The sequence below is a fragment of the Mesoplodon mirus genome (assembly GCF_964341445.2).
Source record: "Mesoplodon mirus genome assembly, chromosome: 5".
NCBI lineage: Eukaryota > Metazoa > Chordata > Mammalia > Artiodactyla > Ziphiidae > Mesoplodon > Mesoplodon mirus.
Genome location: NC_138980.1, coordinates 166,469,228 through 166,490,072, shown reverse-complemented (window position 1 = coordinate 166,490,072; position 20,845 = coordinate 166,469,228). Strand labels below are relative to the sequence as shown.

General features: G+C 33.9%; 1 protein-coding gene across 2 annotated transcripts in view; it reads right to left on the bottom strand.

The window, feature by feature from the left end:
* Positions 1 to 3,028: 3,028 nt before the first annotated feature.
* The window catches only part of CDH12 (cadherin 12), a gene marked incomplete at its 3' end in the record, with an annotated part of 289,043 nt that continues 271,226 nt past the window's right edge, over positions 3,029 to 20,845 (bottom strand). For both annotated transcript variants that reach the window (XM_082623654.1, XM_082623655.1), the window contains 4 exons: positions 14,771 to 14,892; positions 11,064 to 11,181; positions 6,433 to 6,684; positions 3,029 to 3,528 (listed from right to left, as the gene is read on the bottom strand). In XM_082623654.1, coding sequence (XP_082479780.1) covers positions 3,029 to 3,528; positions 6,433 to 6,684; positions 11,064 to 11,181; positions 14,771 to 14,892 — 992 coding nt within the window. The remainder of the gene's footprint in view (positions 3,529 to 6,432; positions 6,685 to 11,063; positions 11,182 to 14,770; positions 14,893 to 20,845) is intronic.

The following is a 20,845-nucleotide window of genomic DNA, read 5'->3' as shown; positions in this document are numbered from 1 at the left end:
TTGCTTTGTTTTGTTTTTTTCACATTGTTTGATGTAAATCAAACACTTTTTTTTTTCTGTTAACATCTGTGTGGTTGTTATGGGCTGAATTGTGTCCCCTAAAATTCATATTTTGAAGTCTTGACCATCAGTACCTCTGAATATGACTATATTTGGAGATAGGGCCTTTAAATAGTTAATTAAGATAAAAAGAGGTCATATGAGTGAGCTTAGTATGATTGGTGCCCTTAGAAGAAGAGGAATTAGCCCAGGGGAAAGACCATGTGGAGACATGGAGAAATGACAGCCGTGGACAAGCCAAGGACAGAGGCCCTTGGAAGAAACCAACTCTGCATACAGTTAATCTTAGACTTCTAGGTTCCAGAACTGCAAGGAAATAAATTTCTGTTTTTTTAAGCTACCCACTCCAGTGGTGCTTTGTTATGGCAGCCATAACAAACTAATGCAGTGGTGTAACAAATATAAAAGGTAGAGGTACTAAAAAAAAGATGATTAGTGTGGAGAAAGTAAGACCCACCAATTTCATGTACTTGCTTAGTATCTCAGTCGTGTGGTTTGAAATGACCTGCCCCTCCCAAGTTTTCTTTGTGCCATCATTGCTTCTGATACAGGAATGCATGCAGAGGCAGTCAGATCCTCAGGGAAGGTGCAACATGCAGTAATTCCTGACAAGAATCATTTTGTCAGCTGGAAGTGATTTGCATATTAACCTTCTTCAAAGGGTCTCACATCATGGCATACCCAGTCATATTGCTGGAGAAAACCTAGATGTTGACTTAATTTTTGCTCCAGAATGGCTATGACATTGCCAGCTTTTAAAAAATTACATAAATATTTCCCAAAGCAAATTATACTGCAAATTATCACAGTACATCAAGATTCTATTGCAGATCCCAGGGATGAGACAAAGGTGAAGTCAAAGTCGTGAGAGGAGGAAAAGGAATTCAACAGTTGTCCCTGGTGAGGATGACAAGGAGAATCTGCAATTATGAGACACAAAAAGAGCGATGGGAGGGCTTCCCTGGTGGTGCAGTGGTTGAGAGTCCGCCTGCCAATGCAGGGGACATGGGTTCGTGTCCCGTTCCGGGAAGATCCCACATGCCTCAGAGCGGCTGGGCCCGTGAGCCATGGCCACTGAGCCTGCGCGTCCAGAGCCTGTGCTCTGCAACGGGAGAGGCCGCAGCAGTGAGAGGCCCGTGTACCACACACACACACACAAAAAAGAGCGATGGGAAATGCAGATTCAAATTGCCTAATTGCCACAACATAATTATCAGTTGTATAGTTTTGAAGTAAGCATTTAATAATAAATAGGACTGAATATAGTTTGTCTATATTATTTATATTTCTACCCATTTTCCCCATGTGTGAATTTTTACTTTCATACTTTGCAATAAAAATATAATTATAAATATTTCATAAACACAGCTGGATATTGATGATGTCTGCAGAATGGATCTATAAATAACTTTTATTTTTCCTATATATTGTTTTAATATATCAGTAGTCACTTGTATATTTATAATATTAAGAAAATATATTATTACCTTATAGTTAGTTACCTGTTTTGTTAAGTGTATTTCTGGATAGTGTAAAGTTCATTTTAAAGTAATGTAATGAGTGCAGCTTACCTGTCTGCTTATAAAATCTAGTATTTCTTAGACATCTCATCAAATTAAAAAGTAAGAGCTTTTACAAAGGAGGTTTATGGTATCGTTTATATTAGAATTATTGTAGATGATAGCGTAAAGAAGCCACTCTGAGCTCCAATATAATGATATTCACAAAGTTGAAATCTATGTTAATAAAATAAATCAACTACCAGATTTTGAATTTGTGTTCACTTTAAGAGTTAGTATTTGGTTTGAATTTTCTGAAGTCTCTGATTTTTCATTTGTTTGGTACTGCTTAATAAATATTTTTAGACATGGTATAAATCCGTTCTGTATTATTTGATAAATATTTTATTTTCTTTGTTCATGAAAGAATCACTAGACTGTAAGAAACTCTGAGAAGCTGTGTATCAATTTCTCTTCCCCTATTTAGATCAATGACATTATTTTCCCCAAAAAAAATGTTTCATAAAAACACAAATTTTATCTATGACTGGAGACTGCAATGATCTGGTGATTTGTTAAAACCAAACTTCCACCCTTCCACACTCTGGCACAATATTAAAACAAAACTAATATTTATTTTAATGTGGAGTTTCAGCCCTGAGGCCTCTCTTTATAAAGAGGATTTTTTTAATTTTTCTTTTTAAAATTTTTATTTCTTTGGAAAACAATGAATATTTTCATGAACACCTTTAATAGGAACCAATATTAAGATCAAACATTGCTTTTAAAATTTGGGACTTACATATTGAATTTGATATTATCACATTTATTTCACTTTTCTCAGAGGGTAGGAAAAACAAATGTGTTTTGGCATACAGTTTAAAAAAGAAAAAAAAGAGCATTTTAATTATAAGAAGATGGAGTTCAGAAGGTATTCTTTTCTCCTTAAAAGGAATGAGAAGTCTGTGTGTTGCTATTGCTCCTTGACATAAAGACAGTGTCTTTGTTTTATGTCCTCTGTGTCTGAATCCCACAATGCCATCACAGCAGAGTGTACTCTACACGACTTTAAATGATAAGAGTTTCAATAGGCACTTTAGTGGAATTAAGAAAAATCTAACACTCTTCCACCGTGATGCCACATAGCTATCTTCGTTCTAGGTTGTCACGTCAGTAAATTGTATTTAATAGGCCTGAGCTTGTCTCAGTGTTTTTCCAAAATAACAAAACAAAATCAAGCAAGTACACATTTTAGGAATTACCTTGTATTGGCAGAATAAACCAAAACTGACAATATGATAAATATAGCAACTTGCTAGAAACCAAATAATCAAAGGAATCTTGTCCTAGAAAGCCCGGTATGTGTGTTTGTGTGTGTGTGTGTGGTGTGTGTGTAGAGTGTGATTTCTATTTATGTTCCTTTCTCTTAAATTTATTTTGTTGGTTCTGTTTTAGCCTTTGCTTTTCCCCTAAGTGACTTTATCAGTTTTATAACTCTCTTCTTCGCCAAACATGTCTGCCAAGACTTTAAAGTGCGGTCCCCAGTCTGTTAGATAGGTGTAGTCCTGGTCCGCTTCCATGGTCAGAGATTCTATGGAGCTAAGAGAGTCGGCTACTGATCCATTGCCTTCATAGGCATATGTCGCCAATGAATCGTATGGTGGGGCGGTGGGGTCCACATCACTTTCCTGTAGCCTTTGATTAATGAAATCCCTTATATCTGCATTATCTTCCACTGGTGGCCTCTGACGAGGCAAACAGAGAGAGTCAGGTTTTATATCCCTGCGAATTTTGTTGTCTTCAATCACTTTTGGGTTTCTCAGAGCACCAATGTCGAAAGCTTGGGTGTCCTCCTCCCCGCCTCCTTCATCATCATAATGGATAACATTGTCTCTGATATCTTCTTTAGAGGTCATCAGGGTGTCTTTCTTCTTCTGCCTTCGCAGAGCTACATACAGCACAACTATGGCTAGAACAAGACAAAAATTGCAATATGAGAATATGTCAGCCCATCTCTCCATAAAAAAATAAAATTGATCAGGGCTGGCTGAGTGTTTTTAATGGTATCCTATTACTTTCAAAGTAAACATACTGTAATCTATAAGGATCATATCTATGTTGACGTTTTTTTTATTGTTTAAATTCAATTTCATTTTGGAATTGTAGTTAATATGAAACCATAGCAAACTTATTCACAAAATCAAACAATTGTAGCCTTATATTTAACATTTATTGTATTTAAATATCTCAGTGTCAGGTAAAAAGTGTGCATTACAAAATTTAAAAAGAAAGTAAAGAATGTTTGTTCCAATCATACAGAGAACTGTGAGTATTGAAGTAATAAAACTTGAATATTGTTTGCCCATAGCTAACACTTAGATATTATTCATACCTATATTTCTCAGTTGTTAAAATTACTGTATTTATAATGAAATAAACACAAATCACGTGGCAATCAATTTTAAATGCAATAAACACGAAAGAGAGAGAGAAAGAATATAGAATATAAGGGCCTTAGCTTTTCCAATTATGTCAACTAAGACCACAAATTACTTAAATTTATGTGTCCTACCATATGAGATAGTTTCCAAACCAAATGTCTAGTATTCAGGTTACCTTCTTGAAGCAAGATAATATTTTGAAATACTTAATTTATAGACCCTCATTATTGAATATCTTTGTTCCCCATTAACTCTCAGCCATCATTACATCAACAGTTTATTTTTTCTGGGGGTAAATAAGCACAGATTCACACCATGAAGTCAGTGCTCAACTTTGCCTGGCATAATACTCCCCTCTCCTCTATAGTGGTGGCAATAGATTGAAAGCCAAAGTGTTTGATTTACTATAACAGAGTCTGGAAGGAAGACTCTTGTCATAGGATTAGAAAGTAGGAGACGGCATGATGATAAAAATCCATTTATTCCCTCTTCTTCCAAAATTAGGGAGGAAGACAAAGGAGATATACGTAGAGCTTCTGTACAATGGGCCTTGCAGAGATGTTTAGCACTCTGCAATTCTTCCAGGCTTTAGTCAAATCTCAGAACTAAAAGCACTATTGTTTGTTCACCCAGAGAGTGTGTGAGAGAGTGTAAACCTCACAGAGAAACCCTGCATATTTATAAAATGGCTTTAGAGTATCTATGGCCGAGAAAGAGACTAGTTAGATGTGCTTGGGGGTCAAATAGAAGTTCCTAAGCACCACAAGATTCTCATGCTCCCCCTCACCCTAAAAAAAGACATAAAAATGGCTAAGAATCTTCTGGAAGATCTAAAGGAGTATGAGACTGGCTAAGGAGATCAAAGAATAGATGGATTTGTAAGCAGACCCCATGGCAAGACTAAGAGTGTCAACATTCGCAGCTGTGTACTAGCACTTCACAGCTAGGAGCAGGGGGGGGGACACTTAGTAAATATTTGGATGAATGAGTGGCAGATGACAGTATGTGATAATGCTAATCTAAGCAACACGAATTGTTACCCTGTAAGAGGGCCAAAGAGGACAAAGACGAGCATCCAGAATATGCCAAATCATGCTAGGTGGATATGGAAATCCTCTGGAACTCAAGACAGCCCCTAGACAAGAGTATGAAAAAGAAACACTTGTTTTGAAGTTAAACACCTAATTGATCTTGCTCAGCTTCAGGTGTGAGAACATTATTTTGTATCTTCCCTTTTAAAGGAGTTTATATAATCAGCACAGATGTCACATATAATTTATAATTCTAAACCTTAAGGACATAAAGAATACTTTGTTCTACACATCAAGGTTATTTGTGTGGAATTAATATCTGCATAATGCAAATTGGACTACAACTTTACCCTCCAAACCAAAATGAGCTTCTGAATCAGAGAATGTTCTTCAGAAATTAGTATATAATGCTTTATACCATGCTTTACACCCTAGTACGTTTTTAAAATTCTATTTTCTAGCCTAGAGATAAAGGTAGGTATGTACATTTGTCAGAATATTTTGGTTAAATAATAAACATGAATATATAAGCTGACCGACCCCACAGTGCCCAATTGTACTTCTGTTGCAATTTTAATTTAAAGGAGTGCTTAGAAAATCTATTTTTGCTTTTGTGAATCTGGCAGCGAATGAATAAGTGAAATATAATCAGCTGAACAGAGCTGATGGAAGAGGGAAGCCCCTAAAGTAGGTTTTCATTCTCACAGACATGTTACAGAATACATTTACTTCAATCCTTTCCCTTTGCTGCACTTCTTAATATTTCACTGTGTTCTGTTCTGTTCTAATGGGAATGGTTAGAGTTTTTGATGTGAGGAGATCTGAGAAAAGTGGAATAAGAATTGTGTCTGGCCAGCACTTTAGACAGAAAAGAAATATTTGGAGGTGCTTTTACCTTCTACTTCTTTCCTGTTCTTCTCCTTTCTTTCTTTCTTTATCAAACTGGCATTTGACAACTACTGTTCATCTAATATAATTTTAAAGTTTATACAACACTTTCTTAGGCAGCAATAATTACTAGGATGTAAAAAATGAATTTAAAACTGTTGCTGAAAATGAGATATTTGTCATAGAAAAGTTCATCGCAGCAAGTGCCACAAACTGTTATTACTTGAAAATTCCCGAGAGCTTGAACGTACTTTTATATTTTTGATGATGTTATTGATTTATTTCTATTGGTATATTTCCATATGGAATAAAATAGAAAATTAACACTGATAATATAATTAACTTTAATAATAATTATATAATTCAGTATAGATAGATAATCTTCCTTCTATCAAGATGTAGCATCTCAATGAAGAAAAAACTGGTTTACATGGTAAAATGAGGAGTGAGATACACAAGCAAGGGAGAGGGAGAGAGAGAGAGAGAGAATATGTGATTAATATTGAAACCAACCTAAGAGTATGACAATGCACAGTAGTATTGCAATCAAAGCCCCGGTGCTAAGTCCTACAGGAAGAAAAATTGCTTCCACGTTACAAGACAGGATGGTACCATCAGAGTCACATCTACAAACTCGAATAGTCATTGTGTTTGTGCTGCTCTGGACAGGATAACTGCTGTCTTCTATTACAACAGGGAGGAAGTACAACTCTTGCTGCCTGCGGCTGTATCCATTTCTTCGGGTTTCAATGCCAGCTGTGTTGTCTACAAAACATGACATTTATGATAAGATGGTTACCATCAGCATCACTTCAAATCTTCAAGTTTGTATCTGTTAAACAGTAGAAAGCTCTTCTTGAGTCAGTAAAATACATCCATATTTTAATTATTCCTTTTATCATTATGGAAGCTGCCAAAATGTAATCACATGTATTCAAAACAATCCTTAGGAAAAGAAGAAACATTAATCTTGTCTGGTGTACTAATTAAATTTTCTATTCAGAAAGAATAGAAAATTGTTTACAAGACAAGAGTATGTTGTGTTAACAGACTATTTCTTCTGACATCAAAGTCTCACAGAGAAAAAATACTTCAGTGGATGTTTTCTTACATGATTAGAAGAACCAAGATTACAAAGGATGAATCAGTATAACATCTTACCTAAGAACCTGTTCTTTAAAATTGACAAATGTCAATATAATATTTCAGATAAAGCTTGATTTTTGATTTTTCCCTAATCCATATCTATAATACATATATATATAATATATATATATATATATATATATATATATTATATATATATATGTGTGTGTGTGTGTGAATATATATATATATATATATTCACTTTTCCAAAACAGCATAAGAAACATGGAAAGGAAAATAAAATGTGTGAAAAACATCGATTCATTAAAAATTTTAAATATCATGAATTATAATAATCATCACTTTAATATAATCACAAAGTACTTCATTGTAATTTTGATATAATCAGTGATACAATATTTACTTGGAATAATCCAAGGCAATAAGAATATAAAATTTTATATTAGTACAACTAATATTTCTATTGAAAGTGTTATTTTGCATGCACTTGTTCTTTACTTCTTAATTTCTGTACATAAAAGTGGAATTTTTGTTTTATTCATAACACTATTTCATTTTTTTGAAATCACTCCCAGAAACATTTTTTTTTTTTTTTTTTTTTTGTGGTACACGGGCCTCTCACTGCTGTGGCCTCTCCCGTTGCAGAGCACAGGCTCCGGACGCACAGGCCCAGCAGCCATGGCTCATGGGCCCAGCCGCTCTGCGGCAGGTGGGATCTTCCCGGACCGGGGCACGAACCTGTGTCCCTTGTATCGGCAGGCGGACTCTCAACCACTGCACCACCGGGGAAGCCCCCAGAAACATTTTGATGTTTTTTTAGAAATGTACTAATATTTAGTCCATTGTAGCCATACATGATGCCCACTTTGGAATCAGGTAAAATAATTTTAGGAAGATATAGTACTCATTAAAATACAAGTATGGGGCTTCCCTGGTGGCACAGTGGTTGAGAGTCTGCCTGCCGATGCAGGGGACACGGGTTCGTGCCCTGGTCCGGGAAGATCCCATATGCTGTGGATCGGCTGGGCCCATGAGCCATGGCCGCTGAGCCTGTGCTCCGCAACGGGAGAGGCCACAACAGTGAGAGGCCCGCGTACCACAAAAAACAAAACAAAACAAAACAAAACAAAACAAAAAGTATGTCAGAAAAATATTACTATTTCAATAATATTCCATTCATTCTATTTGTAGATTCTAATTTCAACAACAAAAAATTAGGCACCTTCTTTATACCCATTTCAGTAGGAAGCACAAAACTGAGAAAACTTTATGTGATAAGATAGAATTTGGCAGGGGAATATCAATTTTTCATTACACAGAGGATATTTTTAAATTGAGAAACAAAATAGAAACCTGCCAAATGTCTATTATAATATTCCCAGTAAGAGTCAGTGGTGTCAGACACTTGTGTTGACAGTAGGAATAGGAAAATGGGGACTAGTTGAATCAATATTGAAATCTTCAGCCATTGATGGTTGTATACTTGAGTCTGGGGAAAGGAACAGTCAAGGATTAAAGCCTGAAACCTGGGTAAAAGTGATTAATAGAAATAGGAAGTCAGAGCCTCTGGTGTATTTGCACTTAGGGAGCTAGGGGTTTTGATATTCTTGAACATGTTATGTCAAAAGGCAGTCTCCCCTTTTTTAAAGATTTATTTTCAACCCAGTATTATTATTGATATGTGACCATAGAGAATTCATTATGCTGTCCATGGTGGGAAGAAAAAAGACATATTAAACCTAATTTTCACCCATAAAATGGTTTCCATCGATTGACAGATAAAAAAAATGTGATATATATTGTATATACATACAATGGAATATTATTCAGCCATGAAAAAGAAGGAAACCCTGCCATTTGTGACTACATGGATGAACCTGGAGGATATTATGCTAGTGAAATAGACCAGACAAAGACAAATACTGCATGGTAACACTTATATGTGGAATGTAAGAAAGAAAAAAAAAAAGCAGATCTCATAGAAATAGAAAGTAGAAAAATGGTTGCCAGGGGCTGGGGGTGGGAGAAATAGGGAGAGGTTAGTAAAAGGGTACAAACTATCAGCTATAAGATGAATAAAGTCTGAGGATCTGACATATAGCATGGTGACTGTAATTGATAACACTGTACATTATAATTGAAATTTGCTAAAATAATAGAACTTAAAGTTCTCACACACACAAAAAAAAAGGTGAAAAATGTGTCTATCCATTTAAACAAGAAAACTTACAATTACACTTAAAATATATCAAGATAAAACAGGGGATATGGTAAATGGCATGAGTGGCAAGTACATGTTCAGATCATAAAAAAATACTATACTTTGAGGCAAGATGATCTGATTCATATTATTATTATTAATCATATATAGATTCTCCAGCAAAGATAAAATGGTGGAAAATAGTCAATACTTTTGTTCCTGAATGATCTGACCATCTACTTAGTTACCCAAGCCAATGATCTAGAAGTCTTATTAGTCTTCTTCTTCATCATATTTATACATGGAATCTCGGAGATCTAGAATGAAGCTCTATGCATTCTATCTCCAACCACTCACCTCTATCCTCACAGCCATTACCTTAATCCATTAGATTATCCTAACCTAAGACTCTCTCATCCATTTTCTACAATAGTATCAGAAGTAGTCTTGTATCCTTCTATTGTCTTTTCCACACTGCATTCAGACTGATTGGTTAAAGTGCAAATCTGAATATGTTAAACTCTTGTGTAAACCTTTCAAAGACTTCTCAGGTCACTGGATTTAAGTTATACACTCTTGAAATGATTTATAGACAGGTTGACTGTATGGTCCAGTTTGACTTGGACAGCCCTATTTTAGGTGTGCTGCTCTAATTAAAATTACAAACACTGTCCACTGCTATTCTCAAACATACTCCAGTTTCCATGATAAAACATGTGGTATCCCTACCTATTAGGCCTTTCATAATTGGGACCTTGTTTCATTCCCAGCCATTCCTCACATTACATTATTAAATGGCACAAATCTTATTGAATTTCCTTTTGTGACTCTAATTTCCTTCCCCCGAGTATTTGAAGAAAACTAACTTTAACTTTCTCAAAATATCCTTTGATTCCTATCAATCATCATCATCATTATATCATCCATCTTATCACTTGTTCATTTGTTCCATATGCATGGAATCTAGCAAGACTTAGCTTTTTTCTATCCAATATTATGAACTCAGGAGTTTTTATTCCCGATATTATGTCTACAGAAATTTAGAAGAGATAAAATATCCAAAGTCACAGAACAAATAAAGTCAGAACAACTGATCAGTACTTAGCCTTATGATAGCTAATCCAGTGTCCTTTATATTTCTGTAGATTGTAGTAGCAGCAGATGTGATAATATTAGTGATAGTGATGGTAGTAGCAGTGGTGGCAGAAATTTAAGTGTAGTTATGATGGCAGAGGTGGTAGCTAAAATTACCTTAAAGGTAATAGGCTTTAGGCATTGTGTTAAAGAATTTGCATACATTATTTTATTTAATAAATAAACCATGAGGTTAATTTATTTTAACCATGAGGTTGAAATTCTTTAGTATAATTTAATATTTTGATAATCTGCCATTAGGTAGTAATGTAGTGGGAGTGAAAACCTCTATCATTCTCATTACAAAGCCTGTATTCTTGACCTGTGCCATACCATGTGTTATTCAAATAAAACAGTTACTTGTATGTACAAGCAGTGCATGTAGAACAAACGATATATTTAAAACATGAAAAGTATTCAATTTCCCAGATAGCCTATTGTTTGTTTGACTCATTAAGGGAATGTCCACATTATAAATGGAAGTAATTTGCCTCATTAGATATAGTCTATATAGGTTAACATTTAGTTTACTGCTAGCCATAAAATGTTGTATTTCTTATATATGCATTTCTATATTTTATGAGCTTGAGTGCTTTTAGGGAGCACTCAAGCAATCTTCCAAGTATATGGCATGGATTTCTACCTTTGTGCCCTTTTACAAAGTTGCATGATAAAAGGTAAATTTTTATGTGGTTAAACTTACTTCTGAAGTCACGAACTGTAAAATTTGGTTTGATGGCAGCTTCAGGTGATAATTTAAAGGAGAATTGCTGCCCAGCAGGTGAAAGATCTCGGTCTGCAGCGCTGACTATCTGAATTATCTGAAACAAAGTTGAGATGAGACTTGAAATCAGTCATCAGTTTCAAAGGGAACTCTATACACCAGGCTAATAAGTTTATTTAATGAAACATGCAAGTAAACAGAAATTACATTTTTCAAATTCATATCAGTAGGCCAATTATTTACAAATATTTTTTATAAACAAATAGCTAAATATTTACAGTTAATAATGACTGGTACAAGTATAGGGTATGGGCTAATTCCAAATCGATATCTACATAACTATAAAGGTTAATGACATTGAAAATTCTCACTAATAAGCAAAATAAAATTAAAATGTACTTGCTTGCATTTTAAATTACATGAAATAAATGCTTTCTAACCTGATTATTTAAAAGTCCTTGTAAAGCAAAATTTTAGTTTTGTTATGTTTGTGAGAATGAGTTTTATTTTCATAACTAAGTGAAATGATGAGAAAGTGATACACAGTATGTAGATCTGTTTTTGTTGTTATGTTTCTTTTCCCCCAGTGGATAAGATACAAATTGTATTTTCATAGAATTTTTTTCTTAAGAAGTAAGGATGACTAACCTTGTTTCAAAAATTTTCCTAAATTGTTCCCATAAGTGTGTAACCTAAGTAGTTAAAATTCTGATATTTCAATGAGATGCCCTTAAGAATTTGGGGGTTAAATTCCAAGAGCCAAACTATGAAACTGATAATTCAGTATATATGTAAGCAAATCAGAATGGCTTTAAGGTATTTATTTATTAACATATCCAATGGTTTTGCATCAGGAAGAATTTCAGGAAGTGTGTGCCAAAGAGGATAAAAGCAGTGTGCTGCTCAGGCGACCACACTCTCAGACTAAGTTTGAATTAGCCAGAGGAAGACCTTAGATTTCAAGTATGACATCCTGCTCCCAGCGGGCAAAGCCTGCATCCTGTGCTCTTAGATTGATGCCATTAAACATGTCAGTTATTTAGCACTTTTAGTTTTTATTCCATGGTTGAAACCCAGTCTTATGACTATGACCTACCTTCCCTTATAGCTGTGTGTGCCCGTAGGCACACACAGAAACACGCAGGAACAGACAAATGTATACACTGGGGCTTCGAGTGTCCAGTGCAGTACTAGTAGTTTGTATTTTGACAATGAGTCCTCTAATGAGAAATTCAGTTCCCTATTTTAGTGTAAATCAGTCACACAGGATCTATTTAGTCTTTAGAATTGTCATGGATTCAACACCGAAGGCTAAATATGGCAATTTAGTCAAATAATTACCATAGAGACCCTGTAAAACTGCAATTTTCCTTCACATGTGCTCTGATTACTATATCTCACCCCTAAAATTTCTTTAAATTATTTGGGAATTAATTTGTGAGGTTCTGTTTTGTTTTGCCTTTGCTATCAACTAGCAAAATTATTTACTAAATTAACATCAAAACTTATCAAGAACATAACTTTACAATGAAGAAGCATCCTTTAAAACAGCATATGGAGATGAAATTTTTGGTATAAACTGGTACTTATCTGTAACTGACAATTGAGAGTTATTGCCCTAAGTAAAACAACTCCCGTACTTCATTGGTTCATCATATAAATCACTATTGATTTACATAGCATCATCTTTCTTTTCTCTTACTTCTTTTGAAGATAGATGGATAGATAGACACATAGATAGATAGATACATAGATAAATAAGGAATACATGCATATATACATGCGTGCATATTCAATTATAGTCCAGAAGAGATAGATAGTTCCTTTGCATAGTTTCTAGAAAAGGGTCAGTACGACTGGGGTCAAAAGCAGAAAATGCTCATATACTAAATTTCAGACATTTCAGGGTAATGCTTTGTATGTAAATGTGGCCCAATAGGATGCAGAATGCCCAAAAAAAGAGCTTCCAATGTCCCCACAGATTCCTTACCACTTTGTCTAAATATAAGAAAATCAAATTATCTCTAATAACTTCTATTATTCCCAACTTTTAAATCTCTTTAATTTACTGGAGAAACATAGCAGCATTAAATAAAGTTATATTTCCAAAAAGCTTTTACTTAGTGCATTACAAAATTCTGATTGCTGTGAAATCATTAATGTACCTAAATTACCTAAAAATAAAGGATTGGATTTTTGCGGTGGCAGTAGAAAGCTCTGAAAAGTGGAGAATAGCTAAGTTGTAGAATTTTGGTAAACCTCTTATAACTCTGCAAATAACCACTTCAGGTTATTTATTTATGCAAACATTTATGCAGCATCTACTATTTCAGACAATAAGTCAAGCACTAAGTTCACCTCATGTAAAATTTGGATGCATTTAAAGTGATAAAGCATTAAAACTCAAAAAATGTATTTCTGTTTCTATTCAAAATTAATGATCCAAATTTATCCCTTGGTAAAATATGACTAAGTCATACTGTAATAAAGTAAATACTTTCCTCAAATTATCAAAAGCAGTAATAGAGCAGCACAGTCCACTAGAAGTTTCTGTACTGATGGAAATACTCTACATCTATACTGATCAAGTTGGTAGCCACTCATCTCATACAGCTACTGAACACTTGAAATGATGCATGTGTGAATAAGAACATTTACTTTAACTTTTATTTAATATTAATTTAATACCTATAAGGCTAGTGAACATCACAGGGTTAGAACTATGGGACAAATATTCTATGAAGCAGTAGAAAACATTCAAATTGAAACAAATACTAGATATTATAAAAGGAAATTTTTCAATAAAGATACCATTTTAAATATTGAGATATTTCTTCAAGTAAGAATTAAAACTTCAAATTTACTTAAACGAGTAGTTATCCTATTTAAAGGTAATTGAAATAGACAGCAAAGCAAAGCATACTGATGTATTTTTCTTTTGGAAACTAGGTATACAATATTGGATTAATTATATTCTTGTTTCATATCACACTCTTACCATTTGCTCCTATTACATTATATTATGTTATATTACATTATATTATATCATACCATATTATATATTCACCCATTCATTTATAATAGTGTAGAAAAAAGCTAGCTACCCACTATGGTCCACATAAACTCTAAGATTTTGACGATAACGTTTATCAACTATATGGTCCTTCCTCTATCCTCTCCCCACTAGAACCTCCCTCCAGAGCAATACTTAATAGGAAAATGTAACTCAGATAGTTTGAATAATCCAGATGCTCTACTCAAGGCCACCAGAGAAAGCTTTCCATTTTTCAAGGGCTTAAGAACTTTTTTGCACCCTTCATAAAAGCATGTGAGCAAAGCAAGAAATACTATAGAAGAATATAGTCTAAAGTTGCTTGCTTCCTGGATTTATAGTCACAAGGTCTTTAGAAATTCCACAGTATACAAATGGAAAGCAGCAGAATCTGCAATTCTAGAACTTTTAGTTATAAAAAGAATATTCACTAGGCCATCATCACTTTATCCCCTGTGGTATTAACTCCACATCCAAAATATACCATTAATTCAAAAGATTTTACTATCTTTTATGGTTTCTTTTATGAAGACATAAGATCCATGTGTGTATATTCATGCAAGGTCATATAACCTAAAACACATGCATATAGTGGGTATTTATACACTCTTAATTAACAGTATTGATAAGATACCTGTCCTGGTTTGGCATTTTCACACACAGCTGTCTCATATGGCACAGATATTTCTGGAGGAAATTCATTCACATCTAGGACATTAATTAATATGTTGACTCTGCTGGTTAATAATGGGTTACCTGTTAAAAACATAAAAGGAGAAAAGATGATTACAAAATCTGATCAGTTATTGCTCTTATAGTAAATAGCATTAACATTTAAAAAAATCAGCATTCATATGGAATCCAAATGACCTTTCCTTTATGGGAAACTGAGGCACTGTGTCAAATATAAATGATGAAAAGATGGATTTACATGCAAACAATGCTATATTTAAAACAGATAACCAACAAGGACCTACTGTATAACACAGGGACATCTGTTCAATATTCTGTAATAATCTAAATGGGAAAAAATTTTGAAAAAGAATAGATACATGTATATGTATAACTGAATCACTTTGCTGCACACCTGAAACTAACACAACATTGTTAATAAAATATACTCCAGTAAAAAATATGTTTTTTTTAATTATAAGAAAAAGATGAATACTGGTGCTATCAATGTCACGCTGTCAGAGCACCAGCAGTGGACTATACCAGTATTTATCCCTGAAAGTCAACACTAAAGTTAAGGTCAAACATTTAGCTGGTATTTCATCACAAGTGTAGCCATCATACCAGGGTTAGTTCACAGGATCATTCTTCACTAATAGTGATATTTTTCACTGGATAAAACATATGTTTTTCCATGTTGTGTCTATAATTTTATTGGGTAGTATCATCTACATATTTAAATAACTCTCTCAAAATGATTCCTCCAAAAAAGGATGATAAACTCCAAGAATGAAGGGGAGATTGCTTTCCACAGATGAAAATTAAAATAAATTTAAGGAAGTAGAAGTAAGAGATAGATTGTGGAAAACTAAGATGCACCCTGAAATTACTTGCTGGTGATAAGAAAGGAAAGAATAAATAGCCTTTCCTTCTTGAAGTATCAAAAAAATTAGTTTGAAAAATTATCTCTGCCAAAATTCCATCACAATTTTTAGCCCCAGCCTGTGATATATTACTGGCCTCTTTGTCATTTGTTGAAGAAGACCAGAAATAATTAAACTGATAAGGCATAACATAATGCACATCTTTCAACTTATTTATTTTACCTAATGAAGTTTTACAGATGGATAAAATGCCCCAAATTGTTGAAGGATCTTGTCCAAAGTCACACATCTAGAGGGATGGGGAGTTAATATTCAAACCAGGATTTTGGAAATCCAAATATTATGTTCATTCCACCAGACCTTTTTAAATGATTGGTTATTGTGTTAGATTATTCATCTGCAGTGCCACTGAAGATTCATAATGTTAGTATTCTTATAGATATCTATCTGGATGCTTTTAAAGAATACATACAAATCTCACCACATGACTGATTCTGACAAGCCTACAATATTCTGCTGTGCTCAAATTTATCTAAAAAAATAAAAAGCACCATCAGCCGTAGCTTAAGAAATGTTCACATATTCATATATGACACAGTGAAATCCAACATTGTGTACCAATGCAGGCACAGATAACATAAAGGGAAGAGAAATGGTATATTTTGTAATATGGGTTGTGTTTATAGAAGGTGTATTGGTAATCTTGGAGAAGAATGTCAAAAATATCTATTTATTCAAAAATTAATATTGGTTACATGGCATTATCTTATCTGGTAGAAAAGGTTTGGTTTAGTTTTCACAAGTTATTTAATCTTTCTTCAACTCGTGGTATTAATAGGTGTTAATTCATAAGTTTTTTAGCTTCTTGTATTAAATGAGTGTTCTACAGAATGTTAAATTCGTTTTGGTAAATTATCATTACTCTTCTCACCAACGGTAATTTGTGGAGATTATCTAGCTCATCTTCTGTTATTGATATTAAGGACTCACATATCATAAAATACAGATAAAATCAACAATTTGGTTAAATTTGTTTCATTTTCCCAAACAAACTATAAATTATCAAAAACTACAGCAAAATCAACGCCTAATACTTCATAATATTTATAATATACCCATATTCTAAGACATTTCACAGGCAAGCTCATTTAGGTTTCACAGGCAACTCTAATATAGAGACCATTATTATCCCTTATTGTATATGAAACTCTGAAGAACGGAGGGGGAATGTAACTCTTCCAAAAATTCCAAGTTAAAAGTGGTAAGACGGGTTTTGAATCCAAGTGTTCTAGTTTCAAGTCCATGCTCTTAAACTCTATTATATATTAACCTATTCAACTTCTGTACAATGTACAAATCAGCCTCTACTTCCTATTTTACTTGGTACATAATTTACAAGTCCCAAGGACATATGAAGAAGAAAGTGTTTTTTTTTCCCCCCCCTCAGGATTATAGTTTTATTTTAAGTTAGTGTGAAGATGGGGCAAGACTTCTCTCAAAATTATGTTTATAGTACAGATTTAATATTATAATGTATGAATATGTTATTAATTCAAGCTTATTTTTACCCATGAAAAATTCCCTTTTGGTAGTATTAAATATTTATCCTCCTGCAATATAGATTTGAACATCTGTCCCAATGAGAACTATGGCTCAAAATATGATCAGTATTGTAACATCTTATTATTAAAAGTGTTTCTCAAAGGTGTGCTTTTGGTATTTTAGCTAAGACAAATATTTTGTTGTGTGAGATTTTCCTGTGCACTGTAGGATTTGTAGAAATACTGAATTTTAAATGTCACTAGTCATCACTGTGGAAATTACAAAATAAATGCCCAAACAAGAATAGAGGAAAAACTATAATAACAACAAAGACAAGTTATTCATACTGTTGAAAATGAGTGATGGGTTTATGGGTTTCATTATATAATTCTCTCCTCTACTACAAATTTGTAAAACTTTTTATAGTTAAATGTTTAAAAATGTCACCTTATATTTGTAAATCTGGGTACATAGTAACATTTCTGTTGGGGAACTACTATACTCAAGTAAGAATTGATCTTTTCACAAAGTAATATATTTATTAGAGTAATATATATATATATTTTTTTCATTTATAATTCATTAAATGATGTGAAAAATTAATGACATTTCCTTTCTGACTCATCTAATCTTTGAAAGACCAATGATGAAATTTGTTTAAATTTTATTTGGCATGAGCATTATTATCTGAATCTTTGCCAAATTAGAAACTAGTTATCATTGAATACTTAGAAAGTAAATTCAATTATGAACTTTGTAAATATTAAATAACCAAAATCTTACACAATTAATTGTTGTGTTCTTAGTAGTCAAGCCATTTAAACTCCAATTATCAGTGACCCATGTTGCTTATATTGAGTAACTAGCTTATTAATAGTTTTGGGCTCAGATAAAATAATCAATAACTAATTATATTTTTGCCCCTCATGGCTTCAAGAATGTTTTGTTAGATCTTCTTTCTTTATCCTTGGTGATATCTCAATCAGATCCCATAACTTTTTGAGTCAATTTGACTTAGAACTGCCTTATTAGTAGTATTTTAAAGTATGGCTTAAACTAAGAAAATAAAAAAAAAGTAAGACCAAATTATGAAAATCAATAATAAAGGAGTAGTGAAATACATATTATAAAATAATATTATAAATTTATGTCAAAAACTTAGTTAACATAGATGAACTGGACAAATTCCTAGGAAGACATAAATTGTCATAACTGACCCCAAAATTAAAGAGAAAATCTTAATAGACCTAAAAACAAGTGGAAAAATATTAAGCTGTAATTAAAAATTTCCCTACCAAGAAAAAGTCATGCCCTCATGGCTTCAATGAGAAAGTCTATCAACTACTTATAGACCACATAATATCAATTCTTTGCAAACCCTTTCAGAAAATAGAGAAAATAGAGGAGAAAACACCAGCTTATTCATTGTATCTTAATACCAAATGTCAATTTAAAACATCAGAAAAAAACCAAAGCATGGACTAATATCACTCATGAACAAAGGCACAAAAATTCCTTAACAAAATATTAGCAAGTTGATGCCAGAATCTTATTAGAAAACTAATGTATAATGACCAAATAGCATTTATCCTATGGATGAAAGGTTAGTTTAACATCTAATAATAGTCAATGTGATATTTCATATTAACAGAAGAAAGAACAAAAAATCACATAGCCATCTCAATAGACTCAGTATTAGCATTTGAAAAAATTTATCCATTCATGATTTTATAAAAAATTCTTAACAGATAATAAATAGAAGGCAACATCTTCAACCTGACATAGTCCATCTATAAGAAAACCATAGCCAGTATCATACTCAATGGTGAAAGACTAAATATTTTCTCTTTAATATTGAGTACATGGTAAGAATATCTGCTCTGACCACATATTGACCATTGCACTTAAGGGTTTATCTAGTGCAAACAAATAAAAATAAAAATTTAAAAAGTATTCAGATTGAAAAGAAAAAGTATTTTTATCAAAAAATGACAAGACCCTGTATGGAGGAAACCCTAAAGAATCCATAAAACATTTATAGATCAAATCAAGTATATTAAGCCTGTGGGATAAGAGAGCAATATAAAAAATGGCCATTTTATACCTAATATACTAGCAAAGAAGAAACTGACATAGAACTGAGAAAAATTCAATTCACAATAGAATCAAAGATAATAAAATATTTAGGAATAAATTTAGCAAAATGAAGGTAAGACATAAACTGAAATTCACAAATCATAGCTGAGAGAAATAAAATGGATTGCTGATGGAAAGGATCACTGGCAGAAATACAAAGTTGTATGGTCATTTTGGAAAATACATTGGAATTTTCTTTAAACCTTAAGCATGAACTTATAAGCCAACAACTCCACTCCTAGGTCTCTCCCCAAGAGAATGAAATGAATGTCCACAAAAAGCCTGTATGCATATGTGCATGGAAATATTATGCATATAGTCCCAAACAGGGAACAATTCAAATGTCTATCTTCTGGTGAATAGATAAACTGTGGCATATCAATACAATAAAATTCTTCAACAATAAAAAGGAACAAAACAGTGATACATGCTACAACAACATGACTGAAGCTCAATTATATTATGCTTCATTGATAAGAAAAGAAGACTGGCATCACTCCTTACTTGGAGTTTAATTAGCTGCAGAAAGTAAAATGCTTCAGTGCCTTTGGGTTTCTGAAGTACAAGAACATTCTGAAGATTCCAGCCCCCAGCTGTCAAGCCTTCCAGACTTCTTGGGGCAGATATTAAGATGAATGCTTTTAGAATTCCTGACCCAGGGCTTCCCTGGTGGCACAGTAGTTAAGAATCCGCCTGCCAACGCAGGGGACATGGGTTTGAGACTTGGTCTGGGAAGCTCCCACATGCTGCGGAGCAACTAAGCCCGTGTGCCACAACTACTGAGCCTGCACTCTAGAGCCTGCGAGCCACAACTACTGAGCCTGTGTGCCACAACTACTGAAGCCCGCGTGCCCTAGAGCCTGTGCTCCACAACAAGAGAAGCCACTACAATGAGAAGCCCGTGCACCACAACGAAGGGTAGCACCTGCTCGCCACAACTAGAGAAAGACCGCATGCAGCAACAAGGCCCAACACAGCCAGAAATAAATAAAAATAAAATAAATAAATTTATTTTTTTAAAAAAGAATTCCTGACCCAGAGAAACCCCATTGTATTTTGTTATGCAGCAATGGATAACTAATCCCTAGTGATAAGAAATATTAAAATATATATTAAAAGGAAAGAAGGGTTCTAACTATGGGGCTGCAGCTGCAATGGGCTCCGCAGTGCACATCGGCCGTTGTGCCGGGAACAACATTCATTTCCAGGGGCCACGCAGGAACTTTGCCCCAGGGGCCTGCTGCTGGGGGTGGAGCTCCCACTTGGTTCCAGGTCTGCACTTCCAGCAAGGCTTCTAATTCCAAGGAGACTGAGGCAGCTATCAGCTCCCACAGTCCCCAGACCTCCTGGAATGGTGTCACCACTCTTTGGAACCACATGTCACCCTGTCCTGACTAACAGGGCCTCTGAGTCCACCTACCTGCCCTCTTTGGCTGTGTGTTGGGAATGGGTTGGGGTCTTCTGGGACATGGAGC